The sequence below is a fragment of the Platalea leucorodia genome (assembly GCF_965183815.1).
Source record: "Platalea leucorodia genome assembly, chromosome: 13".
Taxonomy (NCBI): Eukaryota; Metazoa; Chordata; class Aves; order Pelecaniformes; family Threskiornithidae; genus Platalea; species Platalea leucorodia.
Genome location: NC_138835.1, coordinates 14,288,621 through 14,316,472, shown reverse-complemented (window position 1 = coordinate 14,316,472; position 27,852 = coordinate 14,288,621). Strand labels below are relative to the sequence as shown.

General features: G+C 47.9%; 2 protein-coding genes across 11 annotated transcripts in view; one reads left to right on the top strand and one right to left on the bottom strand.

Annotated features, from left to right (window-relative positions):
- Window positions 1–474: 474 nt before the first annotated feature.
- Window positions 475–5,181, top strand: TCFL5 (transcription factor like 5; the record flags this gene model as incomplete). The annotated part of the gene is given in 7 exon segments (XM_082325782.1): window positions 475–1,208; window positions 1,913–2,099; window positions 2,751–2,910; window positions 3,522–3,765; window positions 4,193–4,334; window positions 5,067–5,156; window positions 5,158–5,181. Coding segments are annotated over 7 exon segments (1,581 nt in total).
- A 1,085-nt stretch (window positions 5,182–6,266) lies between these two features.
- Window positions 6,267–27,852, bottom strand: part of COL9A3 (collagen type IX alpha 3 chain) — a 40,216-nt gene continuing 18,630 nt past the window's right edge. For 6 of the 10 annotated variants that reach the window (XM_082325725.1, XM_082325727.1, XM_082325733.1 and 3 more), the window contains 20 exons: window positions 27,349–27,402; window positions 26,767–26,820; window positions 25,947–26,000; window positions 24,769–24,822; window positions 24,264–24,317; window positions 23,912–23,965; window positions 23,225–23,278; window positions 22,538–22,582; window positions 21,505–21,558; window positions 21,059–21,112; window positions 18,065–18,118; window positions 17,233–17,304; window positions 13,659–13,694; window positions 12,189–12,233; window positions 11,593–11,625; window positions 11,062–11,208; window positions 10,360–10,414; window positions 9,409–9,591; window positions 9,060–9,137; window positions 6,267–7,130 (listed from right to left, as the gene is read on the bottom strand). In XM_082325725.1, the coding sequence (XP_082181851.1) occupies window positions 6,955–7,130; window positions 9,060–9,137; window positions 9,409–9,591; window positions 10,360–10,414; window positions 11,062–11,208; window positions 11,593–11,625; window positions 12,189–12,233; window positions 13,659–13,694; window positions 17,233–17,304; window positions 18,065–18,118; window positions 21,059–21,112; window positions 21,505–21,558; window positions 22,538–22,582; window positions 23,225–23,278; window positions 23,912–23,965; window positions 24,264–24,317; window positions 24,769–24,822; window positions 25,947–26,000; window positions 26,767–26,820; window positions 27,349–27,402 (1,410 nt within the window). In that variant the 3' untranslated portion in view covers window positions 6,267–6,954. Of the gene's footprint in view, window positions 7,131–8,418; window positions 8,643–9,059; window positions 9,138–9,408; window positions 9,592–10,359; window positions 10,415–11,061; window positions 11,209–11,592; window positions 11,626–12,188; window positions 12,234–13,658; window positions 13,695–17,232; window positions 17,305–18,064; window positions 18,119–21,058; window positions 21,113–21,504; window positions 21,559–22,537; window positions 22,583–23,224; window positions 23,279–23,911; window positions 23,966–24,263; window positions 24,318–24,768; window positions 24,823–25,946; window positions 26,001–26,766; window positions 26,821–27,348; window positions 27,403–27,852 lie in introns of those variants that run through there. The other 4 variants (XR_014229641.1, XM_082325732.1, XM_082325729.1 and 1 more) reach the window with 4 other exon arrangements.

Below are 27,852 nucleotides of genomic sequence, written 5' to 3'. Positions count from 1 at the left end.
GGGGACGGCGGCTCCCTGCGCTGCCCCGCCGCGCCGCCGCCGAGGGCAGCCTCCGCCGCGGGGCCTTGCGGGGGGGCGCCGGCCGGTGCCAGCTCCTGTCAGCCGGGGCCCGCTCCCCGCCTTGGGGCCCGCAGGCACATGGGGGCTCCTCTGAGGGAGGCTTAGGCAGCGGGGTGCCCAGAGCCGCCCTCCCCAGGCCGGGTGCTGGCAGGTGAAACCCGTTTCTTGTGAGCAGCTGTGTTGGAGCGGGAGGGAGGGATTCAGAGGGGGCCGCTGGAGCGGGGGGCACGGTTAGGCTGTCTGGTCCCCCGCCATCAGGAGCTTGTTCCTTGCTTCGTTACCTGGCGGCGGGACGGAGTCAGTATTAAGTGCAATTTTTTTTGCCTTTTTTAATGGATAGTACTGATAATTTTCGCAGGTTTTATGGTTTACTGTTGAAAGAGACCTTGGTAACTGATTAGGTTTACTGTAGTCATGTCAGAGTCGGCCCCAGAGGAGCCTCAGACCTCCATTCCTCAGAGCACAGCTAGTGTTCCCGATCCTGCTCCGGTTGCTGGCGGACCTGGAGGCTCAAGTGACGTTTCCTTTGGTGAGCAAAATCTTAGCTTCACCACCACAGACGTCAGCCTGGTGGAGATGATGGAAATTGAGTATACCCAGCTGCAGCACATACTTTACTCACATACGGAGGCACAAGCTAGTGAAGGTGAAGTGGAAGCTAGGCTCAATTCTTTCTCCTCGCCTGGTGACTCTGCAGACCCCCCTCTGCACCAGACCTCCCTGAACAGCGGTCAGGAGGGGCGTTCATCAAACAGCGCTGGGAACCAGGCGGTTTACCCAGTTATCTGTCAGTCAGGATTATCTTCTGATAGCAGTTTGCTAAGTTCAAACCCGCATTTGGGCTACGCTGACTTTCAGGAGCTCAGAATGATGTTACTTAGCGAGTCTAACCTCCCTTTGAACCAAACGGGCAAAACGCCTAACAGTAGCTCTGTAGACATCCCAGGACACAGTTTAGTAAAAGTTAAACATGGTGAAAATTTTGTTGGGGCGAATAAAGGAAACGTACTTGTTGAAAATTTGGCACTGGCGCCAGAGCCTAGATCTAAATCTGCAGTCAGAGTTCGGTTGGAAGACAGATTCAACAGCATCCAGACAGAAAACCCCAGATGTCAAGACCCCCAAGAATCTGGAGTAACTCTTAACAAGTGTGTTGCAATTAATTTTAGTTTATGTTGTTAAACTATGTATCATCCTGTAGTTGAAAACTGATTTTCTACGTGTGACCTAAGAACAGTACTTTTTTTAATACGTGAGAATGATGGGTTGGGCTTTTTTAAAGTGTGCCAGTCAAATGTGGCTGCAACTCCACTGACCTCGGATTAGGCCCCTCTGTGTAAAGCATAAATAGTGCAGAATGTAGTTCCAAAATTAATTATGACGTTATTCTTGATAACAATATGTAGTGTAACTAAAGGTGAGAGAAGAACATCATTACCTAGTTTTACCATGCAACTTGCTAATAGCAAAGTAGATTCTTGATCATAATAAAATATTAAGAGCAACTGATTAGTGTTACAATGTGGAAGCCTGATAACGGGTAAAACTTTGAGCAAAAATACCATTTTACAGTGTGGCCCTGTTACTGTATTAGTGTGCTGATAAAACAGTTTATCGAGGCATAAGGCAGAATATTACTGCACAGAACAGAATACCTTCTCAGCTGATATTTTTTTTTTGTCCCTGAAGTAGGCAATATGGCAATAACAATGATTTCTGTTTACAGTAAATGAAAGTGGTTTCTTGGTGATAGTCTCTAGAAGTACGTGTAGCTGTAAATTTTTCTGCACTCATTTTCAAGTAGTCAATTTGAAATGTTTTCTGTGGTGTGTTTTTTTTTTTTTTTTTTAAGTTTAGTAACATTGATTCGACAGCCGTCAGAGCTGATAGGTGTTCCTCTTCATCAGCAAGAAAACAAGTGTACTGCATTAGCAAAAAATAAGACTGCGCCTGCCACGCCTTCTTTACAGTTCACATACCCGTTATTTACTATGAACGCATGTTCTACTGCGGCGAGCGCTAATCCTTCACAAGCGCAGGTAGATAACGTATTCCCCGCTAGTTGTGCTCTGCTAGTTTCAAACGCTAATAATGTTAACCTCCTAGGTGCGCTGTCGTTCTAAAGGTTTGTGTTAAAGTGTGGCATGGTTGCAATAGGGGTGATCAGAATGATCTGTAATGCGATTTATTTACTTTTATGTTCATCTTTAGGACTATCAAAAGCAATTTGCCACAAAAATCAATTGTGTGGCAGTTAAGGCATTTGTAATACCGGGCATCCAGGTAACGATCAATAGGCCATTAGATTTCTTACTAGAAGAACGTTTTTTCTCGAGTTTATCAATGTATCGTCTGCACAAGACAAGAAGGAGACAGTGCCATTTTCTATGGTTCCTTTTTTTTCTAATTAATTTTCATAGATTAGATTAAAAATTTATTTTTTCCCCAACTCGAAGTAGCCTCTGAAGCAAGAGTGATAGCATGGCACTCAGAAATGTCAGAGGTATCCCCCAAAAAATCAGCAGTCTGTTAAAATCCTATGGTTGTAGTGTGCAGAAGTAATTGGGATTTATTCTGATAGGACACATTGAATCATGGGGCTAAAACTTAAGAAGCTAATGTGAAGATATCAAAATAGTCTCTTTTTAATGTCTGTTGTCCTCTCGGTATTTCTTGTTTGGTTTTTACAGACCTCTGGAACGTCTTGCACTATTTTGGAAGCTGCCAAACATCAAGACCTTGGGATACCCAAGACATTCTCTTTCTGCTATCAGGAAATTGAATCCACAAAACAGACAGTAGGTGCGATGAATAAAGCTTTGCCTGAGGAAGTTTGGATTAAAGTTGGAGGTAAACCATTTGTCTTCTTTTCACTTAGCTTTCTCTGGGCCTCCAAATCTATAACTTTTTTCGAGTTTGTGTGTTTTTTAGAATGAATATGATTTTAGGGAATCGTACGAGGTGTGTTTTTCATGTCGGAGATGTGCTATAGGCAATATGGGGCTAGATTTCTCAAAAAAATTCAACACCTATGATTTTAGCTGTACTTTCAAAATTGTTTAGCACTTCTGCCGTGCAGTGAGAAAACCCAAGGTTGCAAGGTGCCTTGGAAAATCTGGGCCTAGAGTAAGCAACTGGTTTCTTTCTACACCGTTTGACCCCAAAGTTGATAGAGCCGATGCAGTCCGTATCAAACTGAAGAACAGGTAAAGGACTGCCTCAACCGCTCACCAAAGGCAGGCATGATCTCAGTGGGCTCTCTGAGGAAACAGCAAGCGGTGCCTTAGGGCTTCCGAAGGACGTGCGTTGCTGTAAGGGCCAATCTAGGTTGTCAATAAAGCTTCAAAGATTATTCCACATAAATAAAGTGACAAAAAAGAAATGTCCATGATCTTAATTGTCAGCGATTAGTGGGAGGGTTATAAATGGGTTCTTCTTTTCCTCTTTGTTTTTCCAAGAAGACACCTTGTGCAAGCAAGTGATAAACAGAAGAAGTTGCAGCCGACTAAGCCCATCGGATACAAACATAGATCGCAAACCTCTTAGTGAAATTCAGAATATGCGTGATGATAGCCAGAGTACTGCATCTGCCCAGGGTCCTTGGCAGTCAGCACAGCCAAATTCAAGTATGCAGGTGCAAAGCAGTACGCAGGACGGAATCGCTCAGCGAAGAGAAAGACATAACCGCATGGAGAGAGACAGAAGGTAACTTCTGTGAGCGGTGGCAAGACAAAGTTTTTGAAGCCTGAAATACCGATACTGTAATGCTCCTGTCATTATCCAGAGTAAAATGTGAATTTGACATATTTTGTTTTACCTACAAGAAAAAGCAAGGCAGGTGGTGAAGGTTTGTGTTTGTTAGAGGAAAAAATATTTATGTTTCACCGTGCTGGTCTTTGTTGGTTTTTTACTCTACAAACAAACAAAAAGATTTCAAAACATTTAACCAGTTCTGTAAAGATAAGGTAACTTGCCTATAAGGTGACTAATAAACAAATAAATACAAAACTTGTAGCAAACAAAAAGGAGCCCCCAAAGTCGATGGCTTGTAGCGCATGTGAGTAGTCTTCCTTTTTTTATTTTTTTCCTTCCTTCTCGCCCGTCGGTGGGTAACCTTTGTATTTGCCTGCAGGCGCAGAATCCGGATTTGTTGTGATGAGCTGAATCTTCTGGTTCCCTTCTGTACCGTTGATACTGATAAGGCAACAACTTTGCAATGGACAACCGCGTTTCTGAAGTACATCCAGGAAAGGCATGGTGATTCTCTGAAACAGGTTTTAAACCTAATTTCATTTTTGTTCTTGATAAGAATGTGAAATGTTTTCAAGCTCTCGTAACATAGCTAAAAGTCTATGGAATGCTTCTGCTTGATGCTGTTTGTGAAGGACCTCTGTATCATTGAAACTTCCTTTTAAAAATGCTTTTTTTGAGTAGCTGTCCTCACAGCAGTTTCAGTTCAGTAGTGTGAAATCACAGGCTGCCCTTAGTCAGGGTTTTCGGATCAAATTTTAATTTTTTTTCTTTTAGTTAGCCCGGTTCCTGAGCCTGATACTATGTAGACAGCAATGTAGAATTGAGGTCCTCCTCAATCATTCCTCCCCGCCCTCCCCTCCTTCCTTTTCTCTATTTGCTGCTCGTTTCACGGAGTTGTCTTCTAGCTGGCTTTCGTGAACTGGTGAAGTGATGGGGTTCCCAGCGCCGTGCCCACGCGCTCTCAAAGTGGGTGAGAGTCGCGAGGGTTTATGTATGTGCCCTATAAGCAGCCCCCATGCAACCGCACCAGTAGTTGCAGCCCGGAGTAATTCTGGCTCTGCGCGGTCTCTTGAGAGAGTAGAGGGCATGTGCGTAGGAAAACCTGCCTGTCAGGATGCTGGGATGGCTCCTCAGCGCTTCCTACGAAAGCTGGTTTTTCCAAGACGCTAGTGCAACAGAAAGGTACAGCTCAAGTAAATATCTACATTAAACAGAATTGTTACTTATTTTTTGTATTTTGATTTTTTTTTTAGGAATTTGAGACTGTGTTCTGTGGTAAAACAGGCAGGAGACTAAAAATAGCAAGATCAGACTCATTTGTAACGTGTCCCGTGCAGGAAAACACGCACAGCTACGGAGACCAAGTAGTCTGAACTGACCGCCTTGAAGTGTATGACGCGTGTGGCTAGCAGTGGCCCAAGCTGTATTTATTTTCTCCGTTTATGTGCTGAGTATGAATTGCAAAGTATCGCTTGTGAAAATATATAAATAGAGCTTTAAAGAAACCATTCTTTATTCAAAACGGAAATGAATGTAACTACCAGCAATAGAAATCAGTGCTCTGTTAGAGGGGCTTTGGGACCAGAAGCTACAAGAAAATGTCATGACAGCTAAGTATTTTTCCCCTTTAGTTACAAAAAATAGGTTCTTTTTCTGTTTGTGGTTCTGCTTTGGGTTTTTTTTTTTTTTAAACATGATCCCGTACAGTTAGGAATTGATGTTCTACAACTGGCTGCCCTGTTATTTTAATGACTCGATGCAAATGTACTCTTCAAGTGTAAAAAGAAATTAAAGTTACCATATTAGAATACCCATTTTTGCCATTAAAAATTTAAAGGCTAGGTTGGTTGAGTAAGTGCATAGTTCCTAAGCTGTGCTGATATTATGAAGTTCACATTTGCTATACGTACTTTAACGGACTTGGCCCTGAAGAGTAATACAATGGTGTTAGCATTTTTTTTTATAAAATACAGTACTATTTTCAATGTCTATCACAGAACTGTCCAACAGTTTCTTGTATTGTTAGGCCAAGAGTGGCATATTGTAAACAGTAGATTATTTAAACGCAGAAACTATTTTCATATTTAAAGATTAATACCGCTCCTTTGTTCATAAGCTTTAGCATATAGGGCCGAGATAGTGTGTGAGCTGAGAGTGGTTTTATTAATTTTTTAAAATAGATGATGCTAGCAGGTTTTAAAGTACAAAAAGGTCTCCCAAAATAAATACTGTTTTAAATCACGGATATGGACAATTTTGCAGCAATTTATTTCCAAACCATCCTAGTAAAACCACTCCTGGAAGATGGAGTTCAGCTGAGTTAATTTGATCTGCATAATGACACTTACAATATCACAAAGAACAGGTTAAAAAAAATCTCCTTTTATTTTTACAACAGTTCATACAGGTGTTTTTGGCTGGAGTTAGAAGAGCATCCTTTCTTGGTTGGGGTTTCGTTCACAATTACTGTGCAAATAGCTTAAGTAGAGGTCGTGAAAATGCTGTTACTTCATTTCCTCTGTTATCATATGGAAATATAGAAAAATTCTCCCCTGCAAATTCAAATATATACATTACACCTGTTGCAGAATCGGATTGCAAGAGGATTACTAGTTACTAGTCTCGGCAAGTATTTGAGGTGCAATCTGACAGCACAGACGTAAGCTATGGTCTTTCCTTAGGCCGGAATCTTGGGATATTAAACTAGGGGCTATTTCAACGCCTCGTTTGCACTGCTGCCGTAACAGCGCGTAGCTCCCGCGGGGCCGCGCGCTAACTGAAGGCAGCGGGAGCAGCGCCGAGGAATTCAACGGACAGGGCTCAAGCGCTTCGACAGAGAAGTCGTGAGCTTGGGGGGTGAGGGTAAAAAGCAGCAATGCTTCCTCTTGCGGCTCTCTTGAACAAAGGGAGAAAGGGAAGGTGAGGTGGTTTAGCAGTAACAATTCTGGAAAATAACGGGGGGGAGGAGAGCATCTTTTAATTAAAGCTTTCGTCTGATGCTTTCTTTTTCATAGAACTGTGTCAAAGTCTCCACTTAATACAACAGAATCTGTCCATTTATCACTAGGAGGGCGCGCTCTCTTTTCTTACAATGCACTCTTTATTTAAATATTCAGTCACTTCTCCACTTCTTGCACTGTTTTATGATTTTTTGGAAGTTGCTGCTCCGACAGCTCCCATGCAAGCCGACGTGTCGCATATTCCTGGAGTTCCCTGAGCCCCAACAGCACCAGGAGTACCGGGATCCCCTGGAAGACCGGGTTCACCCTGAGCACCATCGCGACCATTTTTAGTAATTCCAGGTACACCAGGCGGTCCTAAACAGGAAGGGGAAAAAGATTACAGGAATTATTTCCTTCCCTTTTTTTTTTTTTTTTAAATATATATATGTGTGTGTATATATGTGTATTACTTTTAGAGTTCTTAAAATCCTTTGAGTGTCTGTACATCAGACTTGTTACGGCCTGTTGAGTACAAGGTGTTGAATAAATTTAGCCTGAATCTGGAGTACGTGCGTTGGATTTTTTACAGCACCTTTGGATTTACTGGAATTGCCTCGGTATAGCCCACTGCAGAACTGGATCCCACCTCGGTGCCGCCCCAGTTACTGTACGACCCCAGGAATCGTAACAAGTGATTTACAACCAGAATGGTTGTACATCGCCCCCGAACAGCCGGCTCAAGGGGCGTCCCGAGCTGCTTGTGACAGCGGGAGCCCTCACAGCCGTCCCTCCTCCCTGGCCCCCAGCTCGCCCCTTAGCAGGAGGCAGTGGCCTTCAGCTGCCTCGCGTCCTCGCACCTCCTTAGTCTAGTTGTAACTAAGACCCTGAGAAGGAGAGCAGAGAGACTGATGATACCGAACGTCTCCCCGGCGTTACAGAGGAGGAGTTTCCGTTATACCTCTGTCTTATGTCAAAAATGTGCTCACAATGAAATATGTATTTTGGTTATTGGCAAAAAGAATTTCTGCTTTGGGTGGACTCAAGCTATCGGGTTTTTATAATTTCTTTTTTCCTTCAGATGCCAAACGTAATTCACAGAACACGAATTTCTGTGACAGCAAGCTATGAAGCTTGCTTCGATACCATAACATGGGCTTGTGTCTCCTGAGGGGCGGCGGAACCGGGGGGTCTGTGACCCGCACCCCGGCCTCATCAGGGTAGGGCCCGATTCTTTTTGTTCGTGCAAGTGCTGAATCGCATCTGCTGTTGGTCTGCTCGCGCTTCGGGAGCAGGGGAGGTGCTCTCGGTATCTAACACCTTCAACAGAGCCTCGTCTTACACGCTTTGGAACAGAAAGCATTTATGGATTAATGCAATCATTTTATGGCAGAATCTAAGACAACTGGGTATAAATACTCTGGTTTTATGAAATTATATGGGTGCAGAGTCTGCTTTTGGTGCCTGTAACTTAATCGTTGTGCAGATGTAGTCATAATTAGAAAAGCTGCTTTAACAGGCGAACAAAATAAAGAATATTCTGCCGAGTTTCTAATAGATATTAATGAATTTACATAAACTAATCTTGGAATCCTCTGACAAGGGATTCATGACTTCAGGAGCTGGGATTGTAACCAGGTCCAGAGCAAGAACACCGCTATCTCTCAAAATCATCGCACGAGGAAGCTATAGTTGTTTCTGGTAAAATGAAACATTGTCCCCGATTTCTCTTGTTCGATCCAGAAAGACGAACTGACTTGCGGAGGGCTACAGCCGGCAGCCCAGGCTGTAGCTTTCACCGCGGGCATCAAAAAGACCCGTGTCCGTCAGGAGCCAGGCGGCAGGCGCGGTCCCTCTGCCTTCACCTGGAGCCTCGCGGTTGTTACACACCTTTAAATGAACAGATACGCTACTCGTTAATTAGCTAGTTCGTTACTGCCTGTGAAGTACCACTGAAAATAGCAGCCTTCTGACACTGGCAGCCGCGTGGGAGCCGCGGAGAAGGGTTCTGCCTTCCCCATCGATAAAAGCTCCACGGCGAGCACAGGAGGAGCCCGGCCGCCCCGCTGCCCGTCTCACGAACGCGCTCCAAAGCGGGGTCAGGCCCAGGCGGGAGCGGAGCGCAGAGGGGATGTGCTAATTAAGTTCCGCCGTTCAAATTGTCGGCGCCTGCTGTACCCACGGGAAAACAGCCCTGCTGTAGTGACAGGGACAAAGCGACGATAATGTACTGCCAACAGCGGGCAGAGCTGTCCCTCTTAAGCCTTTGGTTAGTCATGGTTTATTAAATGATTTGCACAGCCTTACCTTGAAGTCCTTGATCGCCGTCAGGCCCATCAATACCCTGCCCAACAGGTCCTTTATCTCCCTTTTCGCCAGCGTCACCTTTAATCATAAACAGACAATTTCGGCAGTGAGTTGTGTGCTGCGGCTGGATCCAAGGACAGGACGGGGAAGGACCAAGAGGAGCTCAAAGTCCTCAGGCCAGCGCCAGGGTCTCCGCGTACACCGCAGCCCTACAGAGGCAAAACTGCCCTCCTCCAGAACTGCCTCGGCTGCCCGCGGCCTGAGCTCTTCTCCTCCGCTGCTGACATCAGAACAAGTTTGCCGTTTATTTCAGTGGGCATAAAAGAGAAGCCGGTTGGTTTAGTCTTACCTCTGGGACCGGGATCACCGAGTTCTCCTGTTGGCCCCCTGTATCCAGGGGGACCACGAGGACCAGGATGCCCGACGCTTCCCGTAGCTCCAGGAGGACCCGGGGGCCCAGCTGGGCCCGGACGACCCGTCATTCCCGGAGACAAGGGCTTTCTCAGGTTAGCAGCTAACTGCGCAATTTGATCTGAAAAGAACAATTAAAAAGTGCACGTCCAACGTTTTCACTCTTCGCTCGGCTCTTCGTCGTCTGCCGCCAGCGCGCTTCACGGCGCGAGCAGCCGGACAGGGAGCGTCCGAAGGCGAAGCAGAGCTGCGTGCTCGGGCAGGTCCTGCTCCCTGCCGCTCCTGCACTCACTGCTTCTGGCAGGAGCAGAGGAAGCATTGCATCTGTCCTCTCAGCTCCTCTGTGGCTTTTGGTTTTTTTAAATCTCCTCAGAGGGAGATTTTGGTCAGAAATCGGCAGGGTTTTAAGCCATGGATATTTCCTGTTTCCTACACCACTTTAAAAGATGTCAAGTATTCTAGAAAATTATACTTAAATAATTAAAACAAGTTTTCTGAAACAAACTTTCAGAGTTTAACTTCATCCCAAGTGGCGACCATAACCGCTAAGCGCAGAGCCGTAACTTGAGGGGAAGGAGGCGGCGCGGGGTGCGCCGCGGCGGGGAGAGGAGGCGGGACGCGCTCGCCAGCGCGCCTGCGCGGCGCCTGGGTCAAAGCTGCGTTCGGCACGCGTTGTATGTTGCCGTGATGAATCACTTAAAAATACTGATTTTAGAAAAGTGAAAGACATCCCAGGCAACAGGTGACCTTTCCTTACGTTAAAGGTCAACATATTTTTCCTTATTAAGACAGAAAAATAACAAATCGCAGGAGCCATCTTATGTTCAGGATCTACTCATCGTCAGCTGGATATGGTAACTAAAGTCAGTTTTCTCTCGGTAATACTCACCATTTATCATTTCCCCGCAGAGTTCTCTTATATGCTGTTCGCTGGCCTCCTTGCCCTGCAATTAACAGGAGAATCTGTCCTTACACGAACCGCGCTATCGATACTCGTCCCTGGCAGAAGCCTCAGGACGGGGAACTCGGTCCCAGCACCTCCGTGAGCAGCGCAGGATCCCGCATGAAGAGGAGTGGGTTTTTTCCCCCCCCTTCAAAAGCCAACGGCTTCAATTCAGAAGCTCTGTCATATTAACGCCAGAGATTAATTTTAACGTCAGGCCAGATATTTAATGTGGGGCCTTTCCTGAATGATGAAGCATGAGCTCTGGACCAAGACAGAGGTCTAACGTGAAGCAGTGAATAGGAGCTGTGTTTTTAAATGACCAACCTCTAACTCACTTTTGTAAGGAGAACAGTGGCCCGCGGCCCGTTCCCGCGGACGCAGATAAGCCGTGCCTGCATCGCTGTGAGAGAAGGTTAATTCTCCAGGCATCCATTTGCGGGGCTTCAGTTCTGAAGCCTGCAAACTGTTCATCTTTTTGCACTGGTAAACTCTTGCTGCAAGGCTGTCGGCTTGCACGCACAGGTACCAACTTTTGCCTGCTCAAATGCGGGACCTTATTTTTTTTGAATACGCATCCGAAATCCACAATCCCTTTATTCACTTCAGAGCCTCCTTGGCTGCGCCCCAGGGGCGGATAATACTTACAGGAGCCCCAGGTTTTCCCGTGATGCCGGGAACGCCTTGCTCCCCCTGATGGCCCATGGGCCCCGGGTGTCCTGGGATCCCTGGTGCTCCAGCTGTCCCATTGGGTCCTTGGACACCTTTTGGACCAAGTTCTCCCCTTTTTCCTGGCTGTAATGAAGAAGAAAAAACCAAATAATTAAGACAGAAGACATGGTCTGTTCCTTCTCATGGGGAATCGTTAAGCCTTTCTTCAGGTTTCCCTAACTGATCTGGCTGAGCACGTACATTTCTTACATCGTATGGGTGGTTTTACGTATACAAGTCATGATAGTAAGGGTCCGTGCTGCAGCAAAATGATGACACGCATTTGAATGTTTCGAATGGCACAGAAAATTGTCATTGTCATAGATTTTATAGCATGGCCGTGACAAAAACATGCTTCTAGGAATCAACGCCAGAACGTAATTTATGGAGATACGTCATGGAAAGATGCGATAAGCATGTTTACTCCCAAAGCCTTTGGGGCATGAGCCCGCGGTGGCTGCCACATACCTCTCCTTTTTGGCCGGGGGGACCAAAGGGACCCTGTTAGAAAGAAAAGGGAAATAAAGAACGAGCCATTCAGAAAACACGCATCTAAAGTCAAATCTCCCAAGCTCCGGGAAGCCGCGACGCCACGTACACGGCACCGCATGGGCTTTTCTAGCAAAGGGGCCAGGAATGATAACAGGGTGCTGGGGACCGGGCTCAGCCCTGGCACAGCAGGGAGAGGACTCGGACGCCAGGACTCGGCCCGGGTGCCGATGGGGGACGCAGGTCCAGGCAACCTGGCCGCTTCTTGAGATGGACCAAAGCCCCCACGGCCAGAGCAGCGTCAGCCGCCCTGAGGAGCGAAGTGAGAAACGAGTGCTGATGCGGCACAGTTCTGCGAAGGCCACGGCGGCTGCCCCGCGCTGCCTGACGCCGAGAGGAGAGCTGCCGCACACCGGGAATACCGTGGCGGAGAGGCTCGGGTTGCCTTCTCCTTTTCGCAGCCAGCAGGGTTGGAGCTCTCGGATGGTTAACTCTGACTGCCCATGTTAGTTCTCGATTCACGGTTCTCTAGACCCATCTGAGGAGTCAATTTTACTGAATTTAAGGACACCTACCAGTTCTCCTTTGTCACCTGGGAGGCCATCTGCTCCAGCAATGCCCTGAAAGCGAGATAGCAGAATTAACACTGCACCTATTGCTGCACAAAGATTATTGACAATAGGCTCACTCTGAGACCTGGGCAACCTCAGCTCCTGAGGGAGATGGGGGCACTCAGCAGCTCCCACAGCCGCTCCAGCAAGAGGAACTTCTCTCTTCCCAAAGCTGAACGCTACAGTAGCTGTTCCCCACTGACAGCAGCACGCGTGGTGCAAGGCAGCTTGCACGAGGGCTTGGTGCCCTTTGCCGCAGGCTGGTACGTGGATGAAAGGCTGAATTCGTACAGATGAGAGCCCTGACGGGGTGGCCATGAAGGACATCCGCAGGCCGGCACTGGCATTTCTCTTACAGGGAATCTAAATCTCAGGTTCCCCAGCTCTGGGTCTCACAGCAAATGTGCGCTTGCAATGACAGCTCGATGTTCAGTGTCCAGCGCGGCTGTGTCCTCTCGGCTTCCTCAGCGGAAAGAGTCACCTGCAGAACAGCTTCATCCCACCCTTAAACAGAAGCGATCCATCACTTGGTGAGGACCATCCCTCTCCACTCTGTCTGGGGACCCTAACGTAAGGGTGGCTGAAGCTCTGGTGACATTAATTTTACTGGCCCTGACAAGGAGCATCAATTTGCCGGTCACCTCCGCAGCGTGTGCAATTCGAGCATCGCTGGGGCGACACGAATCGCTACAATCTGCGCTCTTCCCGCCCCGAACGCTCTGCAGCAGAGCTGAATCATTAAACAGCAATTAGAGCAGGTAACGAACATTGTTACGGTGGCTATATGGCTTTAGAGGAGAAGTTATTTGAAGAGAAATGCGGGTTTGGTTGGTCTTTCCCTTAGCAACAAAACAAGGACAGCACAGACACTGACACTGGTAAACAAAACAAGCAACGCTTGCTGGGAAAGCACTCGTTTTCTGCAAAAACACAGTCATGCACTAACAGAAGTCATCTATTTGAGGAAAACTGGCTCAAAAGGTCGTCACTGAGATTAATCCAACTATGGAAGTTAAGCAGCAGAAAGTGAAAGACTGAATTAGTCTATCAGTCTGCCAAGCTTTGAGGCTAGGACGCATCCTCTCCATCAGGCACGTGATGTCCAGTGAAAAGCTGCGCTTCTCAACTTAATTTGGGAGGAATACGATGCGAGGAGCTCCGAGACGGCATACCGCGCGGTTACAAAAGGAACAGCAGGAGTCTAGCGTTCCTATCACAGCGTTGTCACGTGTCTCCATTAGACCAGACTACATCTCCTTCGCCAATGCAGGAAAAACGGGCCCAGAGAGGGGTTTGTTGGTGCCTGCTCCGGAGAATTTTCATTGGAAAGAAGGAAAAGCTGTGCTGTCGAAGGCTGCGCCTGAGGTAGGCTTTAAATGCCTCCGCTGACTACAGCGTGAAAGCTATCCCAGGAGGAAGATCAGCTTCGCTTACCTGGTTACCTTTGGGACCAGGAACACCAGCAGGACCCTGAGAACAAGTAAAAGAAGGAAGGCAAATGAGCTCAAACTGTTATTTTCCTGTGAATTCCTGGGGCGGTCGGACAGTCACTCACACAGCAAGGGGTTGGGAATTGGTCTCCCAGCTGCCAAGTAGCAAGGACCCAATCTCATTCCCACTTCTTAGAAACAAGAAGAGATTTTAAGCATCCTTGCTAGCTTTGTAGCACTCTCTGCAGTCACCGGTTTGTGCTGTAGGACAGCTTCTCGGGCCTCTTGCCTACAGCGCGGAGCAGCTGCCAGACCAAGCAGGACCCCCCGGCTCAGCCCTGGTGGTCTTCTGCCCACCAAGTCCTCATCCAGCCAGACCAGAGAGACTTTCTTGACATGGCTGGGCAATGCACCGCTCCCCACCTGCCTGACACGGGTTATCTACACTGGCCTTTTTCATACCGTCCTCCTCAACCTCCTCCATAAAACTAAAACGAATTCTGTGCTTTTAATCCTAGTCTTTAAAACCTGTCTCACAAAAGTCATCTTTCGTATCCATCCCAAGAATGGGAACTCGGTTTTTCTTCTGTCCCTCAGCTTTTCATTATTGTCATCTCACTATCATGACCAAAACAGCAATTTTACAAGTTCACAAATTAAAGGGCGAGGTCCGGGATGAGACTGGTGAGCAACTGATCTCTGCCTTTCACACCTGAAGATACGAGAAAGAGATTGAATTTACTCATGGTATAAAACGGAGAAGAACATTTTTGTGCCGCAAGGGCAAAAAGGCAGGATGGTTTTTTGAGGCTCTATTAGACGGTCGGTTTTCCTGGGGATTGAGTTGGGTGCTCTTGACTTCGAGATTCACAGAACAACACGGCCACAGGAATAAAATACATTTAGATGACGAACTGATTATCACCCTAGGAATAACACAGGCAACTTGAAAAATCCTTCCAACTTGATCTGCCTGGCATTCACAGAGAGGACACGAGCCATTGGCAAGCCCTATTCGTGCCTTTGGGTCCATACAGCAGAGCCAACAAGGAGTTCGGGAGAACCCCAGAATTTTTCTCCACTGCAAAATCTACATGGGAAATTCAACCATTTTACCCTTCAAACAGGATTTCTACAGCACATTCGTCAATCTGGCATCTGCAAACTGATCTTTTTCTCATAACGAGATCTGGAATGGCTCAGCAGAACAGAATCTTAGAGAAGGACAAACGCGTGTAATAAGGGCATGTCGTTTGGTTCAAGTCAAGCACTGAATAAGTTAAAAAAGGGAGGGATTTCTATTAAAGAACAAATAATTTTTGGCAAAACAGACAGTGGAGTGTGGAAATGCAAGAATGGCTGCGGCTATTTGTAACTCCCATTTTACGTTTGCCGATGGCGAAGGCAATATATTCTTTTCTGGACATTATCATCTAGATTTATACCTCCAACTTCACAGAGGCCCAAAGCTCCATGAAAGTTTATGGCGATAAAACACAGCTTAGTCACCAAAGACTCTGCCCTGCAAGGAACAGTCCCCTAAAGAAAAGCTTAGCCCACAAGATTTTGATTCAAAACTGCGTAATTCATGGCAGCGGTAATTCCTGGCGGCAGGACCACCAGCTCCGCGTCCACCACCCGTCCTCACCTTTGTGTCCCTCCGTCACTTAAACACAACGAACATTTTTTGCCAAGCATCTAGCGATGCCAGCCTGGAGCAGAGAGAGACGTTGCCCCAGATGGCTGCTGCCATGCAGAATCCCCAGGAATTTGATCTTAATAAAAATACTTTGGAAAAATATTTCCCTATTTCTACCACAGTCAGTAATAACAGTCAAATCTTTCCTCTCCCCAATATCCCTCTCCAACAAGATGGTTTATATATCGTCTCGATGCTATTTTATATCTTACAGCCAAACGCACTAAACCCCGTGTATTTTTCATGCAGGAAAATACACTTACTGATATTCTGGTTTGTGTTCCTGGCCACAGTCAGCGCGAGGACTGTGAAAAAGCCTATCAGCACCTGTTAACTCAGGCTTGCAGGAATATTTTTTTCCAAAGAAAAAAAGCCACAGTTGATTTGAGGAGAGCGTGACGGGTTAGCTGCAGCTGGGATGCTGGAATCGTGTTGATCCTGTATTTGCAGTTCTCCTCTTTATACACGTCAGGACCAGCAGGCTGGGCTGCCAGTAAAGCAAGCCCGGGGCAGTACCCACTGCGCTGTGCCCACCCCCCAGCAGATGCCATCGCCCTCAGCAGCAAAGGCTGCTTGGTCCAGCTGTAAAGACACGGTCTGAGGTTCTGGGGCTTCCCAGCCCAAATCTTGTGCCCGGTAAGAAGCGTGGAAATTGGCAGCGCTGATTGCTGGCGCAGCCCGCGCTGCTGGAGGACCGTGGGCACGCGTGGCTGCCCCCGACACCGGTGGGACTGGGCGGGCGGCTGGGGGTTACCCTGAGCACCCACCGCATACCGGGAGGTGGAAGGTCCCCAGCGCTACCCAAACCTGCTCCAGCATGCTTTCCTGGCGAGAGCTCCTAACGAGCTGGGGCACTACGAAACAACCAACAATTCCATCTTAGAGTAACTACGCTTAACTTCAGAGCCAGAAATAAAACCTAGATTTTTTTTTTTTTTTTTTTTTGCTTTAAGTATAACATTTCCCCTGCCTCTGCTCGGAGCAGCTCTCTGGATACCAGGCTGCTCTGTGCAGGGGCCTCTTCCCCTCTGAACATGCATTTTTTCACCGCAGCGAAGCCCTGAATGCAGTCAGGACCCCGCGGCTCCACAATAACCCTCCTGTTCCACGCTTCCAGGCTCACAGTCCCTCCAAGAGGCTTTTTTAAACCTGCCTGGAGCCGGCACAGAGGAGCCATTGTGAAACCCCCCTGGTGCCGCTGCGATTGCTTACACAGAAACTTCACCTTAAAGCTGGAGTCGAGGGAGCCGGCGAACACACGGCTCCTGTTCTCCTGCAAGCCCCGAACAAATGTCATTCACTTTACCCTGCTGGCTTCTTTTAAATGAGAATGAATTCATTTAAATAAAAAGTTGCATTCGTTCTGAGGTGTGGGGCCCAGGTGTGTTGCTGTTCAGAAAGAAAACCACTGAGCAAACTGTAATTTAAAAAAATCCAGGAACCCTAATCAAGCATCTGAATAACAACAATGCGTGCATCAGCTCTCCTGTGCTCACGGGGAGCAAGGCTTTGGTGAAATCGGCATTCAGAGCAGGGAAAAAACCCCAAACAATCGCCTGTTCTGGCTAGGATAGGATCCCAAAGTCTCTTTTAAACAACCCACCCTGTCTAAAAATAGCGTGAGTTTCTGAGCTGACACAGAAGCCGGGGCGGAACAGCCGAGCGGAGGCTGCGTGAATCCTGCTGCCTGCCGCAGGCTCCGTCTCGGGCACGCCGCGGGCGCAGAGGACGGACGGCGGCACCCGGCGTGGCCACCTTCACCGACCCTGCTTGCGTTTGCTGGGCTGCCGTCAGCTACGCCGCGTTTGGGGCCCCACCGCGCTCTGATTTCACATCTCCTGAACAGGAATTAGTCACAGACTAACACGCGTCTCCTTACCCTGTCACCTAACTCTCCACGAATTCCCGTTGGACCGGGAAGGCCAGGCTCCCCACTGGCACCTTTGGGACCCTGTTAGGAAAACAAAAAAGAGTGAGCTACAGCTTAAAGCGTCAAGAAACCCTGCATATCTTCACATCCCCAAAGTTCACCAGTCTCCGTAACACATTCAGAAAGGTCATTTGCCTTCGATCTCCTCTCTCCTTTTCCCCCCAGGACCTCGGGACCACACGCTGACTGCCGGCACCACGCGCGGGTCGGTACAGCTCATTCCCCCTTCTGCCCCACCGCGTTTCACACCCGCGGGCAGCCACACCGCCAAAGCGCTCCGGCCCTTGGCTGGCCCAGGTCTTTTGCTAATAAAATCACATCTGCGACTCCCGACCCAGCGATGCTCCCAGAAGGTAGCACCCTGAACTGGTTTTCAGCCAGTTTCACTGGGGAATGGAGAGTGGTTGTGAACACCCCCTTGGAGAGGGGAGCAAGAAATAGGAGAGCCCCCAGTTTAAGCAGAAGGGAAGAGGAGTTCACGGAAGACGCGCAGGCTGGGGGTGCCTCGAGCAAGGAGAAATTAAGGTGTCCTTACGTAGGTCAAACTCAAACCCTTCTTTTGCAAGCAAATACTAAACATAAATTGTTCCAGCAGGCAGCTTATCTGGCCTTGCACTCTTTCTACTCTACTGTGTTAATAAAGGTGTCAGCCTTGTTCTGGCAAGTAGAAAGACGTTTCTTCCTATCACTTGTTGCCACGCAATTTTCCTGCCAGAGGTTTGCAGAAAAGTGGCCTGCCAAAACACGAAGCACATTAAATTATCCTCGTCAGCATACCGACCTGGAAACCTCTGACACCGGGGGCTCCCATCGGGCCTTGAAGACCAAGCGAGCCCTGAAAAGAGAAAGATAAGCTTTGGTAAAGAGAAAATTCAGGGCCAGGTGAGTCCCTTGTGTAATTGAATTGGCTCACTACTAACAGAGAGCGAGCGTGCAGTTCTGTACTGCAGAACGCTTTGCCCGGTGGCATTGCTGATCATGAGCCGCTGTAAAGTGGGGCTTGGTGTTTACTGGGCTTTATTAATATTGTTGTTATTGTTAGCAAGAGTGCTTATTTGTATATATTAATGCTTAATGACATACGATACTCATGAATAGTAAAGATCAATGACAGCAAGAAGTGGTAGCCTGACAGAGCGCAGGCAATATGCATGAAAGAGGATTTGCTATCCCAATATTATGCTTTTAATTGATCCCCTCCTACAAGAAGCTCCTGTAAAACATGCGCTGCATGCACCTGCACATGAACAACGGCAATTGCATCCACTTGCTTTGACACCCTTTGTACCTGCAATACAGAAAAATGCAGTCTCTTCTGCTGTTAGTGCGGGCGCTTTCCAGAGCCCGGCTCACCAGACAGCGTATGAGCGTTGCCGTTAGGAGTCTCTATTGCTTCCTACTGAGAAACATCACACAGGCGATAAAGATCTTGGGTGAAAAAAGCCCTAAGTAATTTAGGCATCTAAATCCCGTTTTGGAAGGTGTTTTCTTGAAACAGATGCCTCGGGCAAACTTCTGTCACCAGGCGGGACTCCAGCTTTCCCTCCTTTCGCAGGCGTCGCTGCGGGGTGTAGCGCTAAGGGACACCATGAAGCTCGGGCTGGCCGCCGCAGGCAGCGGGACAGCCAGCACGGGCCGTCCGACGGACCCACGGACCCAGCTGCCGCCCCGACCGCGGGTGCAGGCGTGCCCCGTGGTAAAACAGCACCTCTATTTGTTCCCTAAGTATTTTTTCCCTAATTGTTAGCCCTACAAATTCTCCCTGGTATCTGAACATCCACCGTCTCTCATAATCTTTTCTGGTCATCGCGAAGAGGAAACCCTCGTGCGATGCGTGACTCGGTACGATCTAAACCAGTTGCTCTCATCTCTGCCTGGCTCTCAACATCAGCACGGCCGTAACCTTGTGCAGAAACCAGGGTCTGCCCAGAAGAAGGAGCCAATCTGCTGAAATAAAGCAGCATCGTCTTAAAAAACCCACTATTTTTGTGGTTATTGTTTCCACTTCTGTTTTCTGCTTGTAATTCAGTGAGGAATTTGAGAGTTTTAAATACGGAGCTCTGGGAAAGTTGCATTAAATTGCACCAAAAATGACTCTGCTGTGCCGGTGCCATTAAAAGTGGTGGGACCTGACAGAACCTGACAGCCTCTGAATGGGGAGAAAGCTTTGGCATGGTATGCTGAATAAAGTCAAATTGTTTTGAGCCAAACAGTCTTAACACTAGACGTATTCTGAGAGATGCACTATTCCCCAGGCTTAACTATATTTCATAGAAATTAGGACCCTAATAACACAAATCGGAAATTAGAAAGCCAGGTTAGAACAAAACGCGGGTTCGTCTGCTATTGCATCCCCAGCAGAAGTCTGCACCAAGGCAATTAGCTCGGCTGCATTTGATTTTTGGCTGTAACAATAGGATACCTTTCGTGAGGCCAGCTATTCTGATGAAAAATTGCAGACATAAAAGCAAACATTATTAATTTAGTTTATTTCCAAGGCTGATTTCCCTCTCCTTGGAAGTTTAAAGAGCAGCTGCTCACGAACAATAAATCATCACACAGTTCAATTTCTTCCAAGTGGCACATAGCAGAAATCACGTTAGACTTGCTGTAGGCTTCTGGATTTCAAAATAAGAGGGGGAAAAAGGGAAAGAAACAAAGCCCAACAAAACCACTGGAAGATCAGGTCCAACCACAACGGCAGCACTAGTTGGGGAGTGACAAAATAAGAGGTATCCTAGCATTTTTAGTAGTGTGAACAAAACCAGGTTTTTATCATCCTGATGTCTTTAATTCTCTCTGCCGTTCAGCAGGGACGCAACAGGCAGCCACGCGGCTGTCGTCAGGTTTGCATTGCAACTCCTGCAGCTTTTTATTTCTCAGGCTGTGAGATGATGCAAGGAATGCAATGAAAGCAGGAACAAGATGCTCCCGTGAGGGCCTCCGTGGTTTCTAACCCAGAAGTTTCAAAAAACTGTCTGTTCACAGAGTAAAATTGAAAACCGCTTTTGCTGCGTATGGGGTTTTGTTTCCTAGGGGCTGACACCTACGAGCTCCCAGCAGGGCAATGCTGCTGCAGTACTGGGGGGGAGAAGGACATCTGTGACCAGATTCCCTGCCTGAACACTGTCCTGGTGTTGCACCCACCATATAGTTGTGAACCTTGGGGCATTTTCAAGCAGTTGGGAAAAGCATGCAACTATGTGCAAGAAAGGCAAGAGATTCCCAACAGGGTCTACAAACTTTTTAACACTTTTCAAGCCCCTGTCATTCACCGTGCAGGCTTTCCAGTTTTGTTGCTTGTACGGCTTCAGGTTTCGCAGTGAACCTCTGCCGCTCCAAGGAAAGCGATACAGGAATGGGAAGGATTTCATGTTTCATGTGCTGGTGGCAATGCAGGCTGCAATAGCTTAACAGGAGTTTTGCTTCATTAAAGACTCGCATTCAGCACAAGCTGAACCTTGTTATTGCTGCCTGATCAGGGCATCGCTGACTGCCCAGTCTCTGCTGCGTGACCGTAGCAGCTCCACAAACCTCTTGGACAGCTGCAGCTTTCTTTGCCAAACGAAATGGGAGGAATCACTTTGCATTTGCACGGAGCTGTCAGTGAGAGCAGGATCTGACCCACTGACGGGGGAGCAATTCCTCTGCTGCCAAAACTCCCCAGAGACAACACCAAGAGAGAAAGCGGCCTCTTATTTTAGCCAGAGAGCAATCCCCATGTACTGAACTCTGTTTTGGTACCTGTTTGATCTACAGGCAGCATTGTACTTACAGTTGCTCCTCTGGGTCCCGGCAGACCTCTCTCACCAGGAATACCAACGTCGCCCTGGCAATAACACCGAAGTTAGCCGTGCCATTTAGGAACCGCGAATCCACCCTTCCCAACCCACTGCAGAGCCAGAACGTATTCCTGGGTCCCAGGCTATTTCAGTCCCAAACTCCCTGTCCCGCTGCACCATCCACTAGGTCACACTGCTTGCCTCGGCGGGCTTCGACCTCTGCTACAGCATGATATCTGTGCAGGGAGGTTCCACCCGGGCGGCTCCCGTCACGCTCGCTGGGAGCGCTCATCACCGTGGGCTCGCATGTGTTGCAGCACCTATCGCATTCCTAAAAGCTTTGTTTGGGCAGGGAAGCAGCATGCAAGCTCCAGCTTCACAGCTTGGTTTAAAACACACTGACAGCAGTGCTCATAGTGTAAATGATGGGGATACGTACGGGGATGCCTGGTTCTCCCGAGGGACCCGCCTCTCCCATCTCTCCAGGACTGCCCTGCAGAGGAGAAAGCAAACACTCAGTTAGGGCATAACTTCAGAGAGTCATTTCTGTCCTACCTAGAGCAACAAACGGAGGAGGGAGTTAAAACCTGGATCAGGAAATAAAAACAGCTTTAAACTTTTACAGTTTTAAGACCAAGATGACAAAACTCTCAACAACAGACATTTAAAGAAGAGGTGAGCTGCACATCCTCTCCTGGGAGCAGCGACTAGGGAGCGCTGCCCGCCCCAGGGCCGTGCCGCCATATCCCAGCTCGGACTGCAGTGGATCAGTGAGAGGGGGACGCGCTTTCGGAGGCATGCTCCGGACACCCCATTTCATTCATTCCTGCGTCACCTCCGTGCAAGGAGAAACGCCTTCCCCCAGCGTGCTCTCCTGCATGAGGATGAGCAAGAATAGTGATGCAGGTGCAGAGGGGGAAATTCAGAAGGGAAGGGGAGGGACAGAAGACGACTCTTTCCAGAACAGCTTTGTGCTGGACTGCTTTGGTTTGTCTGAGATTTTCTTTTATCTCACAGGTAGGTGCCAGTCTAAAGCTCCATGGAAGCTTTTCTCCTGCGGTGGGGGGCAAGTCTCCAAAAGGCAAGATGAGATAATCCTGCTCCTGCTCGCAGACGCTCAGCCTTTTGATTCCCAAAGACAAAGCCTGCTCTTGGGACTTTCACAAAAGGGTGAATGCTTCCTTCTGAGGTTTACTAAACCACTGACGGCTCTCCTGTGTATCTGCTATGTCTTCACCGGACCAGGGGCGAGAGCTGCCTGAGCAAGAGCAGGGCCATCTCAGCCGTCGTACCTCGTGCCTGCTCCTCGCTGCCGGGGCAGCCAGCCCTGGCAGGAACGCCGACACCATCACTGCGGGGTGAGCCCTCCCAGGGTCTACTTGTGGGCACCAATCCCCAAAAGCTGAAAAGCCTTGCCGTGACAAGTTTAGTAGCTTCCACACCAGAACCCATCATTAGAGAGATTCACTTACTGGTTCACCCTTTGAGCCTTTAATACCTGCTCTTCCAGGCAGTCCCTGAAAAAAAAAATATTAAAGCAATGTCAGAAGAAGTGGGGTTAGTTTGTTATTCTGGTCTGATTTGACATACAAGGAGCAATGCTTCCTTGAAGCAATGGAGGATTTACATTTCTGTGGCTTTCACCATGAAAATTATGGCTTCAATTTCCCTCTCTCCAGGGGTGTTCAAAATATTCTGTAAGACAGGAAGAAAGGAATACTTTTCCTCTATTTAAATAGTTGGAAGACTGGAGAGATGAAACGTTTTGCCAGTGAACACTAGTAAGCCAGGGACAGAGCTCAGGCTATTGCTAAATTATGGTCATTTGTATCCCAGATCTTGCCTCCCTGCGTAAGGATGCACGTCACTGGGATGCGAAAGAGAAAATGCCTCTCAAATTTAAATTTTAAATGGAGCCAGAGTGGCCAAAAGCCAGGATATTACTGTATTAGTAGTTGGTGCTACTCCAGATGTTTTCCGTTCTTTTATGCTGCTCCCCTGTTTGTATGGTGGGAAAAGTGCATTCCCTCTTGGCTTAAATGGGGCCCCTTGTGAGACAGCGCACAAAACGAAGCTCCCCTCTCCCCAGGAACGATCTCTGTGTGCAGGCCAAGCTGCCGGCCCGCCCCGAAGGTGCCGGGTCCTGCTGCCATACTCACAGGCAGTCCGTTTGGCCCCTTCTCTCCAGGAGCACCCATGCGAGCTGCGTCACCCTGCGGATATCGAGAGGTTAGGAGAGACCCTCTGCTACTGGAAAATGGTCTGACACAGGAAGGGGACACAGTCCCAAACAGGCATTTGTAATCTTCTCCCTCCCTACATGTGCAGGACCCAGAGGCTGTTGTGTCTACAGGAGGTGGGCACCCACTGGAAACGGGGTGCCCAGAGCTCCCAAGTGTTTCCCCAGTCCCCTTGCAGCTCCCAGCCTTCCTGGGCAGCACACGGTCCGTGTTCCTGCGGGATCACCGTTCAAAAACCAGGCAACTAGTACCTGACAGCACTTCGTCTACAGGCAATTAAAATAAACAGATGTCTGTCAACAGCTCCGAAAAGGCATCTCTGAAGGCCTAGAGTCAGCCAACAGGAACCACTAAGTATAGGGACACAGTTGAGTTTAGATCATATGTGCATGGTCCATATGTGCATCTTCTTTCTTTAGGGAATTTCCTTGGGATTAATTAATAGAAGCAACTTCACTTTTCTTCACTACTTATGCTATTGGAAAACTCTTTAGAAGCAAAAGCTTTCCGGCCATGCTTTTTCTTTACAAGCATCACTAGCTTTGCAACACACATGGGACACTAACAGAAGTCTTTCCTGCAGTGGTTAAGTAGGACTTTACAAACCTTCTCACCATCGAGTCCAGGAGCTCCATCCCGTCCATCCTTGCCAGGCATGCCCTGCAACCACGCACAGCGCAGGTTAAGGTTACAAGGAGACTCTGCGGTTTGCAAAATACATTCACATTGAAGAACCTTGTGGCAATGGATCCAGCGGCAGTTGTACGGGGAGATTTTTCATTAACAGCAGTACAACTAGGGTTTAGTCCAACCGGGATTACACTGAAGGTTACAGAGACCCACAGAGCAGAAGTTTGATAGCAAAGACTGAGAGATGCAAGTTTTCTCCTATCATGTTTTATCTCATCATCTGCAAGCAAGACAACAGTGAGACCTGCATCCTATTTAATTGACTTACAGGTTCTCCTATGAGTCCACGAGCCCCTGGGTTTCCTTTTGGTCCAGGTCTACCCTAGAAATCAACAATAAATCCTGTGTTATCCAGGACAGAACCCTTCAGACCAATCAGTCAACAAAGATAATACTCAAACTCTTTAGGGACATTTCATTCAGTTTGTGCTGGCTCCTGCCCTGTTCATATAGGTGTGGTGGTTCTTTTAGCACATTCCAGAAAATGGATCTAATGCTGGCTACCGCATCTAGGCAAATTCTTGATCATTTCAAGGGATGGAGACGCAAGATCTGATCCCTCTGCTCTAGGCTATAAGAAGCACTTCGGCATCTTAGTACTTAGGCATCTTTAATAAGACTTAAACATCTCATTTTTGAGACAAATACTTTCATCCCTTTCACCTCCCTTTCAAATAAACCAAGGTGGGGACAAGCCATAATAAACCTCTCAAACAGACTCCTTTGAATGTCACATCCAAAATTTGAGCAAACGGGTGTTTTACTGCACTTACAGTATCGCCTTTGGGCCCCCTGAATCCTTGAGGTCCTTTGTTTCCTTGGTCTCCCTATGACAGAGGAGGAAAAGCCATTAAGCATCTTCATCGCACAGTGACAAAGACTAATGATTTGAGGGTATAAACGATGAAGGTTTTTTGTGCTCTTTGCTGGCGTTAGCAGAGGCGTGAGCGTACACGTTCCCCTAGGAGCTCGGCTGTACTTTCTCAGTTACGCTCTGTAATTCCTGACACACAGATGAACTGCAGCATGGACTTTGCCAGCAATTCCTCGGGGCAAAGACCATCTTCCCCTTCATTTAATGAAGCATTTTCTTTAATCAGAAACAGAGTAGGAGAAAAACTTTAATATTTACTGTCTAGATCCTGCTTGGTGTAATTAAATGTTTGGTGGGCAGTAAACACCTCATTTTATTTTAGTTCGGATGAATTTCTTCTATAATTGCAAAGACTAGGGAGGGGTCCCCAGCGGGTGGTAGTGCCTTGGGGTCAATGCAGATCGTGGTGTGTTGGCTGGTGTAGACAGGCGAAGGTGTCTGCTATACAGGGAGGCAGGCCAGTGGAAGATGCTCTTAGAGAGGCCACAATGCTGCAGATGCAGCTCTGGTCTCATATTTGGGCACGGTAAGGAGGGTGCAGGGGTCTGCCCACAGGTAAGTGTGCAGCTTCTGTGTTCTCCTACACTTCACCCCAGAGCTCTGCAAAAGGCTGAGGACTGCATCTTTAATACACAACTATTTCTGCTTGTAGCAAGAGCCCTTGCAAGCTGTGGGCACTTGGGAATAGACCAGGCTCAAAGGATGTAAGCTCAGGATAGCACCTACTGATTCTTCCTCAAAACTCTCCTTCCCAAGAACAACACAGACGCCCCTCTCAAACACTTGCTGACAGCTGTTGATGCTCAGGGAAGAGCAGGGAAGAACAGAGAGCAATGGAAATGCAGTGAACTTATTCTGGCATGGGGCATGACTGAGGGAGAGACATCATGAGATCTGGGTCAGGTGAAATAACATTGCATTAACTGAAGGGAAAAGGGCAAGGGGAATAATCTGATGGAGATGGTCAGCACACTCCTGCTGTTCACTGGCAGCAAAGAGTTTAGTGCAGGAGGGATAAGCTTTAGGCTTTGGTTGTGGAAGGCAGGGCCATAGAGATGCTGAGAAGTAGGTACATACAGCTTTCCCTGGAGGTCCTGGGATTCCAGGCGGCCCTCTGAAACCGATGTCACCCTGCAAAGAATAATACATCATCGTAATGCTGTGGTTGGCAGCGGGTGAAGTAACAGTACCCCCACCTTATACCGCAATCTAAGAAAACACAAAAAACCCTGGAAAGATACCCCATAGTTCGTGCTAGCTTGCAATAGTCTGGCAAAAGATCCCCCTCTGAACAGGCAGATTTTTCCTCTGGATCTCCCCACCATTATCTCTGTGATACACTGATATCATTCCCGGCCTCGATATCTTGATAACACACTTGTTCCCAAGTACATGCCTGACTTTACAAATTCAAACCCATTCAGCCTCTAGGGCAGTGGTCAAGGGACTTTGGCAAAAGTCCAAAGCCACGATGAGCTAAAGATTGACCCTGTTCTCCCTGAGCAGACTTTTTGTGTCCTGAAAATCTTTGTCCACCAGTGATTCTTTAGCTTTTTCTTGTAAGAGACAGAACAGAAAGTGAAATGTTCATGAAACGTTTCTCAGGTTTTTTGCAAGGTTCTTTAGCATTGTCAGTCCTGCAAGGACCGCACTTTGTCCTTCTTGTCTGAGTGCTTAAATCAGCACCGGGCCTGATCCTGTCAATCCCTCATGTACGTAGGCTCATCCCGCCTTTGGAAGATTGTTCTGCTTGGGGAGGGTGCAGGAAAGAGCCTGCACTTTGCATCTTTACAAGTTCCCCAGGGGTCTTCAGTAAGGACCAATGCCACCTGGACCTTGCACGAGAAAAACTGGGGAGTGTGTGGGGGGGGGGGAATCAGAAGAAGGTTTTACTTACTCTGTCGCCTGCCGGACCCACTGGACCAGGGAGGCCTCTTAGTCCTCTTGGGCCCTAATTAAGAAAACAAATCAGTTAAAACCCAATCACTGTTAAACATAAAATGGCAGAACAGCACGATGTAGCAACTGACCAACACAGAAAACATTAAGGAACAGTGAAGAGCGGCAGAAAGCTCAGCATCCTGATGCACAAACAAGACATTTTCCCCTTCGGTGACGACCTCTGAGCAAGTGACACCGGAGACACCCGCCGCAGACGCGCACTCAGGGTGCCTGCCCTCCCCAGCCCACCTGCCAAGCCAGCCCGGACCTCAGCCTCAGATCCACCCAAAAGGTGTCCGCGGCTCTACTGGAGCACCAGCAAGACAGCGGACACCTATCACTTGGACACCTCATCCAAGGTGAGGTACCAAAAGCAGGACCTGAATTAAAGCTCAGTGAAATCAGCATGATTTCTTTTTTTACCAGCATCAACTTCCACATCTGTTATTATGCAGAGGCAGGAGCTGTTTGTGTAACAGAAAATGACTGATGGCACCATTGAGTTTCACAGTAAAAAGGTCTGAAGAGTAGGTGTTACCTGCAGGCCAACGCTGCCGGGAATGCCCGGAGGACCGGGAGGGCCAGGGTTGCCCTGGGAGAGAAAAAATAATTAGATAAGGGGTGAGACAGCATGAGCCTGCCAACCCAAAGCCAGGGACCTTCCCATCTTATTTCTCCTTGAGCAACCCGCACTCAGATTTCTGCTTCAGAATTTGCTTCTGCTTTATAGGCAATTTCTTCTACGTGCGAGAACATTTGGTCAGTCAGGAATTTACCTGAATGATTAATGCAGGACTTTTTTCCTGAGCTGACATCCCTGCATGTGAAACAATAGGTGTTAACTTATCGAACTGATCTTAACATTATGATTATGGGGAAGATGAATTTTCTTGAAGTATTGGCACACAGTCATACATGCAGAACATGTATGGAAGGCAATGCACTTCAGTCATAGTAACTTCTCCCTGTTGTTCAGCCAATTGCCTCATTTCTCCCTGTCTTCTTGAAGAAACTATTTCTTATGATGCTTTTAAAGAGAAAA